The sequence below is a fragment of the Pistacia vera genome, unplaced genomic scaffold, assembly GCF_008641045.1.
Source record: "Pistacia vera cultivar Batoury unplaced genomic scaffold, PisVer_v2 Contig576, whole genome shotgun sequence".
In the NCBI taxonomy this organism is placed as follows: Eukaryota; Viridiplantae; Streptophyta; class Magnoliopsida; order Sapindales; family Anacardiaceae; genus Pistacia; species Pistacia vera.
Window position 1 is genome coordinate 214,215 of NW_022196419.1, and position 9,423 is coordinate 223,637.

The 9,423-nt window shown below is 34.4% G+C and overlaps 1 protein-coding gene across 2 annotated transcripts; it reads left to right on the top strand.

Annotated features, from left to right (window-relative positions):
• LOC116109243 (uncharacterized aarF domain-containing protein kinase 1) lies at positions 1-5,264 on the top strand. Of its 2 annotated transcripts, XR_004124745.1 has the most exons (10): positions 1-222; positions 310-438; positions 903-1,097; positions 2,003-2,050; positions 2,126-2,254; positions 2,547-2,671; positions 3,750-3,860; positions 4,319-4,427; positions 4,650-4,772; positions 5,126-5,264. XR_004124745.1 is itself a non-coding variant. In XM_031395479.1 (9 exons), the coding sequence occupies exons 1-9, from the start codon at positions 109-111 to the stop codon at positions 4,774-4,776; spliced, it is 1,083 nt and encodes a 360-aa protein (XP_031251339.1). In that variant the 5' UTR covers positions 1-108. The 2 variants fall into 2 exon arrangements, 1 of the variants encoding a protein (XP_031251339.1); XM_031395479.1 differs by lacking the exon at positions 5,126-5,264 and having other exon boundaries at positions 4,654-4,776.
• Positions 5,265-9,423: the final 4,159 nt, after the last annotated feature.

Sequence of the window (9,423 nt, forward strand, 5' to 3'; positions counted from 1 at the left end):
CGTACATATCAATACATTATATCCTCCTCACTTCCACTAGGATTCCGCGGCATGAAACGTCAGTATAATCTTAATATTTTATTTTAATAATCATACCAAACAAACACTATGCCTCCTTTCGATTTCAAAGAGATTCAAGACAAGCTTTCCCATTCCTTGAGACCTTGGCAACGCTCCTTACAGTTTTGGGTTCGAGCTGTTGATATCTATACGGGCTACAAGGTTTCTCTCTCTCTCTCTCTCTCTCTCTGTTTCTTCCTCTCTTTATGGTCATGAACTTTAGTGGGATTTATATGGGTTTGTTGTCAGGCGTTTCAAGTTCGAGTTAGCTTCGTGAAAGATGTCCAGAAGCAAGAGGCAATGTGGGAACAACAACATGAGCTTGCTGCTCAGAAGATTTATGCAATGTGCTCTGAACTTGGTGGCTTCTTTCTTAAGGTACTTGACTCGTTTCTCTTTTTTTAAGTTCAATTTTCTCTTTGCTATTTGCTTTCTGTTGAATCATTCTCTGAGAATTCTTCAACTCAAATGGGGTTTGGGTCTTCGCATCAACTTTTTACTGTTTAATCGAACTGTAAAAAACTTTCTTATTGCATGTCTGATTTTAGCTGTTCTTCTGATTTGGGAAAATATAATTACTATCCTCTTCTTAATTTAAATTAATAGATTTTGCTTTCAATTTGTAATAAGGAGTGGAGCGTGAAATTATTTTTAAAATTATTATGTGTCTTGGTCTTAGAATTTTCTCTGAAATCGTGCTTTAATTTATTGTTATGTCATTTTTTCATTTCCTCATTTTGTAGTTTGGTTTTTGTTTAAAAGGTGTAAATTCCGCAACTTGTTCATGATTCCGATTTGTACTCTGTGCTAGATGTATTTATAACTTTATTGCTTTAAACTAGATTGCCCAAATTGTTGGGAAGCCTGACTTGGCCCCAGCTGCATGGGTGAGAAGGCTTGTTACACTGTGTGATCAAGCTCCTGCAACTCCATTCGAGGCTGTTCAACTCGTTCTGGAGAGGGAATTAGGTCGAAGTATTGGCGACATTTTTGAAAGCTTTGATGTAAATCCTCTTGGTTCTGCTTCTATTGCGCAGGTATCTTAAACCCAGAAAAATATTCTGATGCCACAAGGCATGGTAATGTGTTGCTTGAGACATTTTATTATCTATCAATTAAGAATTTTATTTTATTTTTAAAGAAAACTAATGAAGACTATCAAGATCGATGCCCCTTTTTGTTGACATTTTTAAGCTAATAATTTGGCTGAGCCTTGAAGTTCAAGAGTTGGTAATCTGGAAACAAGAATGAATATAGGAAATAAAATTCGACACCATCTGTCCATTGATGATTTTGTCATTATCAGTATCAATCTGTATGCTAAACAGAAATCACTAGAGCATAGACTTTACCTTTGAATTGAGTTAGCTGCGAGTGAAGTCAAAATGACATTCTTTGGCAACAATGTGCAATGTATCTAATGGTTACATTTTGTTTCATTTTTGACCAACCTAACATAAACAAGTATTAGAACTGTGCTTTCTGGTGGTGACACTAAATGCACTTCCAAACTTCACACACTGCTCCCTTGAAGCTAAAAGATATAATTATAGGAAAACAGTGTCTGTGTCTGTGCCAGTTGGGGGGATATCATTTGAAGAGTCTACGTGTTTACATAAACACTAAAACTTGTTGTTTTTCTGTTTTCCATGAACTTTTACATATTTAATTTGAAAATCTTGTAAGTGGTATAAAATTTTAATCCGAAAGTTAGGAAAATTGTAGAGCTGGTATCTCATCTTGAACCCCAGAAGGTAATCTTCATCTGTCACTGTATTTACATGTTGTCTTGAAGATCTAATAGCCAGCAATTTTTTAATCCATTAAGGTTAGAAAAACTTTACTGCCTTGTAGGAGTGAAAATCACTCTGCAAATTGTATTTATTATGTTGCTTATAAAGAGATATGCATGTATAACTGACAACTTTTATGCTCAAATTAGGTTCACCGAGCAAGATTCAGAGGTGATAATAGTGATGTTGTTGTAAAGGTATGGATTCTCATGGAAATGATCTTTTGTTGGTGTATGCTATCTGTCAGATTCTAACTATTAAGTACATTTTAGGTGCAACATCCAGGAGTTCAGGATCTGATGATGACAGACATCCGTAACGTGCAAGCATTTGCTTACTACTTGCAAAAGACAGATATTATGTTTGATCTACTTTCTGTGACAAAAGAAATGGAGAAACAGGTACACGTGATTTTTGTTGATAGTCTTTCTCCATTATTTTCATCATTTTTCCCCCAAGTGTATAAGGGTTGTTTTGTGCTGATATTGGTTAGTTTTGCCTTCTTTAGTTTGAAAGTAGTTGAAGATAGCATAAGTAGTAACATGGTTGGGTTGGCCATGTTTGACCATTTAGTCCTTGTGAAATTATGCCAAGATATAATTTCTAATTATGTGAATATAAAGCTTCTTTTTGTATGGCTCTGAATTTTACTATGTCTGTATAATTTATATATACATGTTTTTGCCATTCAAGATTGGATATGAGTTTGACTTTAAAAGAGAGGGAGATGCGATGGAGAGAATTCGGCAGTTTTTGTACAAGAATAACAAAAAGTCTCCTGTTGTGGTGCCACGGCTACTGCATGATATGGTTACCAGGTACTTGTTGCTGCACCATGTTCTTAAGTTGTCCAAACTTCAGCAGTCCAACCAGGAGTTGTTTCCTATAGAAAATGCTTGATACTATGTGGCTATCAATTGAAGAGCCATAAAGATGATATTTTTTATATACCTGCTGTACCATTTTGAGCTCTTTGTTGTATTATATATGATTCATTCTTTGAATTGTGAGTTGCCTTCATTCAAAGGTTCCACTAGTTTTATAGCTATTAAAGCTATGTGATACATGCTCTTACTTTTATTTTCTTGGGGCATGTATTTGCTAATTGACTAGTTTTAAAATAATCCATCCTTGTCAGTTGTCATGACTACATGTTTGCTATTTTTGTATTTGTTCTTATATGAGATAGAACCAGCAGGGAGTTGTTTGTGCTGTCAATGGTGCCAAATACGGGAGCAAGAATTCGAAAGGATTGAAATTTATGTAGTAAAAAAGAACATAGGATTTCATGCTTAAGTGGAAAAGAAAACTGACTTTTGACTCATGGGGCTGCAGAACTTTAACTCATGCCATCAAATCTAGAAAGACTTTGTAAAAGTAATGGTGATTCTGTGGACTAGGATTCATGTTGCTAACTTGAAGTTAGTGACATACTACTGTAGATTTTGGACTGAGAATTTGCTGCAGATAATCTTAATAAACTTTACTTTATTGCTGGATAGGGAATGGTTGGTAATTAATTTGACCAACCAAAAGAGCTTGATGTTTTAATTCTGGTTATAGCAATTTTCATGTTAGTATTGCTCCTTGCTCCTTGGTGTGTCTTTAATGGTCTATGTAATCGTAAAACTATCTTCAATTACCCTATAAAATTGCATTGTTGATATTTTTACCACATCTTCATCATCTTGGTCGAGTGCTAGCTTCATAATTTTCCCCCTTTCCATTTTCTGCAACAGATTGGAAACATTGTATTATTCACAAGTATGTTAAATTTTACTCTTTTTTTCTAGTCATAAGATGCATCTGCGCTTTAATATCTTGTACTGAATAACTGCTTGTGCTTTGATTTTATTTAGATGCTTTTAGTAATTTAGTATCAATTTGTTTGGGCAGGAAAGTCTTAGTGATGGAATACATTGATGGGACCCCGATCCTAAATCTTGGTGATGAAATAGCAAAAAGAGGAATCAATCCTGGTGGTAAGATTGCAGCAGCAGCAAAGCAGTAAGCCCCTAGATTGTCTCAGAGAGTATGGAGCTTTTTTTGCCACATTTTCTTTTTCTTTTGATGGCTATTACTTTGCCTATATTGTGTTTTCCTTCCTGGTACTGCAGATTACTTGATTGTCTCTTTCGTATAAAGTTGAAGTCCTCTTATGAGTTTCAACTTTGTTGAGAATGTTTGTCTTTGCTCAAACTCCATTACCTCAATAGCCTGTCCCCTTGTGCCTGCAATTTTTCACTCATGATTTCATCTTAGACTTTTGCTTCAATGCGCTTTTTCTAAGTTTTAACATCTGGTTGTTGTAATCAGTTTTGCAGAAAGTTTACTTATTATGTAACCATTTACTGATGATTTTATCTTTTCTTTCCCTCTCTCTTCTCTCCACGCTCTGACATTGTAGAAACTAGTGATCTTCAATATAAAGCATGACATGCTTGTTAAAATTCCGTTGGATGCAGGAACATACTTAAGAGTTTGACTCTAGCATATGGACAAATGATACTGAAGAGTGGATTCTTCCATGCAGATCCTCATCCGGGAAATATCCTGATTTGTAAAGGTTCAGAGGCAAGTAATCCATCAACATTTGTTTTATACTGGATCCTGTAAGTTTTAGTTTTGCAGTCTTTTTGTGTAGCTTGCTCCTGAAGGGGTGTAGTTACAGCCCTCTTCAATATTCTCTTTTTCTTAAATATGGGTGATACAAACAAGAGGTATATATTAATTTAACACTTTTTTAACTCTCTGTGTTTTTTAACTATTAACTTGGTCTGTGTTTCCTATATTAAGTCAGGTTGCCTTATTAGACTATGGACAAGTAAAGGATCTTCCAGACAAGTTGAGGCTTGGATATGCTAATTTAGTTCTTGCCATAGCTGATAGTGACCCCATTAGAGTGATGGAGAGCTACAGGTAAACTTGTTTCCTAATATATTCAATTTTAATCGGTTTTCCAATACTATAAGAGAAGCTAAGATCAGAACCGGCAGGCTGCTGCGTACACTTGTGTTTCTGTTACTCTTGAAGATTCAAAATTTAAATGGGAAAATTACGAGAAATCTGATCTTAATCTTTTGAAAGTTATACTTCAGCCAATTATTTGTTTGGTTGTTATCGATTAATGGATGATATAGTTTTTTTCTGGTTACATGAAGTAAGGATGTAGTTTAGAAATTTTACCATTACCGTTTTTGTGATATTGTTCTAAATTGGGCAATCTCTCAAATGGGCTGAACTGCCATGTCTATTTCTTATTCCAACGTCAGGGAGCTTGGCATAGGCACATTAAGCAAATGTGAGAATGAACAACAGGAATTGCTTAAGTTGGCCCAGACAATGTTTGATACAAAACTGCCTCCTGGAATGACAATGCTACAACCCTTCTCAGAGGAATCTTCAATTAAGAAGATTGCCGTTCAGGTAAGCATTTGATGAGAATCCAAGCCCATCATACTCATCACAAATGCTAGGGATTTCAATGAAGTCCTAGCCTGAGTGGAGTTAGAATTGGTTGAATTGGGGTGGTATATGAATTGTGATTGTAAGAATTCATATCAGCATTGCATTTGATGGTATGATTAAAAATAAACCCCCAATTTGTGTCAGATTATGAATAAGATATTTCTTTTCTTGGTTTTCTATGTTGAACATATTTGTGTCAGAATCTCTCAAGTTTTTCAAGACATATGGGAACCACAACCCCTATGAAACAAGTCTATGTTGTCTTTGCTTCATTTTGATATTAAGGGTTATGATGTTCTCAAGGAGTACCTAGTAACCGAAAATTTCAACTGTTCATTGTGAAGATTTAAGGGAATGATATGATGTATGGGTTTTTTCAAAAATAGTTTCAAGGAGCCCTTTGTTTTCTTGGTATTAAATTGTTCTAAACCATAAATGTTGAATTTAAGTGTTATACTGAATAGGAAAATAAAATGAAATACTCAGTTTTGTATCATATGGTATTCTTCTTTCATGTTATTCTGTTTAGTGAAATAATAATATATAATTTTCTGAATGCTGTTTAACTTGAGATTTGCAACATCAATGGAGCAAGCAGGAAGTTAGATTATATTTCTCATGCTTAACAATTTGCCTATGACAGTCTTTCCCGGAAGAGCTGTTTTCTGTTCTTCGCACAGTGCACCTTTTGAGAGGACTTAGTGTTGGTCTTGGAATCAATTACTCGTGTGCAGAACAGTGGAGACCAATTGCTGAAGAAGCTTTATACCTTGCAGGAAGATTGAGAGGTTGGCTTTCTGAAGTTTGAACTAATTCTCTAGTGACAGACGTTTTTTCCATGTTCTCGAATCCTGTAGGAATTTATGTAGTCTCATATGAATGCTTATGTTGTTTGTATATTCCCCACCTAGTTTTTCAGACATAGAACACATCATTTATGTGTTCCATGTCTAACTGTTCATTGTACTTTTTCAGACAAGGATCGAAGTCTAGAGTTAACAGGCGGCGTTTCTCAGAAGATTGAATCGTAGAGAGTGACCCCGGTGTCAAAGGTGGGCATCATTTAATCAGGAAATGTAGTGATATATTTCGTGTATACTGATTAAACCTTCAATTGCCTTTGAAATTCAATACTCTGTCATTAGACATCCTTCATTTGATGTTTACACACCTATCTGTTGTGGTTTTGAATGCAGCATCGATCTTATTAATTCCTCGGAAAGTGTAAGTAGAAAGGGAGGAAATGATAACCTCCTTACCAAATATGGATTGAAGATTGAACTAAGCACAAATATTTTGAATGTATTTTATTTCCATTAAAGCATTTGGATTTTTGTTGATTTATTCTTAACATAACAAGCAGTCGAGCCTCTGATAGGATCCTGTTGGCTTATAATAGTATTATAAAGAATCTATTCTTTTATTATATCATTATTTTTTGGGTTAAAATGTTAGAACCCTAAATTCTTTCTACGCAATATTTCTCTTAATACTTTTTTTTTTTTAAAAAATATATGAAATTTGGAGTAACATAACAAAATTATGAATGAAAATGATTATAAAATAATTTAAACTTCATCAATTTTTATTTTGTTTTGTAGTTCAATTTTAATTAATATTCATTAAACAGTTCAATTTTAATATACATTTCTATAAAGACCACTGGAGAATATAATTAAGAAATGATAAAATAATGAGATTTATTTTTTCAAAGAAATAATAAAAGGATAATATCAAATGAATTGAGAAATACATACAAGTGAATATTTTAAATTATTTTTTAGGTAAGGCTTTATTAAATAAAACATAAGGTTTCAATAACTTTAAAAATAATAATATAATAAAGGGTAAAGAAGAAGGAAATATTCAGTTTTAAGCTAAGATTCTTGAATATTATACTCACTGATAAATTCGATTCAACCAATCGTCTTTGCTAATAAGGGTGCCGGCAGAGTCCGCCACCCCCCGGTGTCAACCAAATTGTCACTGTTAATTGGTTAGTGAGCCAAGGTGGGCCGAGATCACGTTGGGCCGGACCCGTTATACTAATAGTCCATTCTTCTACAGCGGGCATTTGTGGCGCCAAAGCACGCAAACCAAAAAAAAAAAAAGAAAAGGCAGATCCGAAATGTTCGGAAGTGAGAGCAGCTTCTTCGACACTGGACTGCCTGGATTGGAGAAGCCGCCGTCTAAACTTATCAAGATGATTCTTTCTCTATCTATGGTATACTTTTCATGTTTACGTATATCTTTAATTTATTAATGGCCTTCAATTGTTCGAATCCACCATCTTGTTGCCTGAAATTGAAATTTGTTTAGCTTCAATTGGCTTGTTGGTTTGATTTTGTAAGAAATGAATTACGTGATTTGATTTTGTGGAATCTGTTTATTTAGTAATCAACAACGCTTTATTGCTCGTTTGTGCGTGCTCCGTTCTTTTTGGTCTTTGGTTATTTGATAATTGATTCGTAGCAAGTTAACTTTACTACTACGGCGTTTGATCCATATTTTTTTACCATCTGCGTTACTGTTTGTATTATTTATACTCTGCTTATTTCCTCGGTAATTGATGCTCATTTTTTTTTTTTATAAATAAGCCATGAATCAATAGCATATACTGATAATGTGTTATTATTCTAATGTGACATCAAGAAATGATTTGTGCTCTGATCTGAGGTGTGACCAAAATTAGAGAGAATTTCAAAAATAGTATCAATATCAATTGTACTGCATGTGACCTTTTTGAAAACTTTTGCACCAAAAAAAAAAAAAAAAAAAAAAATTAATAATAACTGCTGTACCAATATTCTTTCAAAACGGTAGCTGCAAAACTTGGCCATGCGTGTTAATTTTCCCATTCTTGGCGCAGAGGTTACACTAATGAAGCTTAAACTAGGTTCTCAACGCGATCTGGGTTCACCTCCCGATATAGATATGGAGAGAGAAACTGCTTGTAGTTGCATGGATGCTAAAAGCTCACATTGTTCAGAGGAAAATTCTACTTCTCTCAAAGTGTTGAACAGTTCCCATATTGTTTCCCAGGGCCACAATAATGAGATGGTGATAGATACTAATGGTTCTTCTTCGAGTATTTCATCGAGTTCGAGTGATTGTCAATCTACTGGCAGTTTGCAACAGCAGCAGAACAGGAATTTGTCCATTCTTTACCTCTTTTCCAAATTTAGGAGTTCTGGACAAGGCAAAAGCTCATCGCAAGAGGAGAATATGATGATCGAGAATGATGGTTCTTGTGTAAGTACTTCAACAACTTCTAGTAGATTGGAACAGGATTGTATCAGTTCTTTTCCTGTTAGTCAATCATGAGAAAAGTTTTGTGTTCCTGATCTGGATACGTGTTAACATTAGAACGGTTTGAATTCATTTTCAACTTTGTTGTAGTTATTGTGCTCACTTTTGATTAGTAATGCTGGGTAAAGAATGTTATGTGCTGCATATTTTGAGGAAATAGCATGATAAAACGGTTTGAATTCATTATTTGTGCTCACTTTTGAGTTCTGATAAGTAATGCTGGGTAAATAATGTAATGTGCCTCGTAGTTTCAGGAAATAGCATAATATGAATCTATTAACAAAGTTTAGATGGCAGAATTTGTTTAAATTGGCAATTGAAATGACAAAAATAAAATCAAGTCTAGAAAAAGTTTATAAAGAAGTCCGGTAAAAAACTAAAAAAGAAAAAAATTTGATAAAAGATTATTTCCGTTACATTTTCAAGTATTTTGCTCCATGGATGGGACCAAGCTGACGACTGTTTGAACAAGATCTCAGTTTTAGCAATGGTTTCATTAAATACCTTACAAGTTACAACTAGAATCCCTTTCTGTTTTTTTTGTTGAGCCAGTTCTTCCACCCAGTATAGGCCCTGTTTAACGCCAGAAACCCTCAGGCAAGTTTCTTTTCTTCTCAAGCAATGGTAAATATTACTGCAATATTCCCATATTACAAGATTAATAGTTCTCAAAATGCCAGATACAACTAGCCTTAACAAGATTTCAGTCATAAAAGGGTTGCTGGAACATGATACAGCAGTAGATGGCCATTCATCTAAACGGAGAAATGAGTCAAATTAAGAAAAGAAAGAA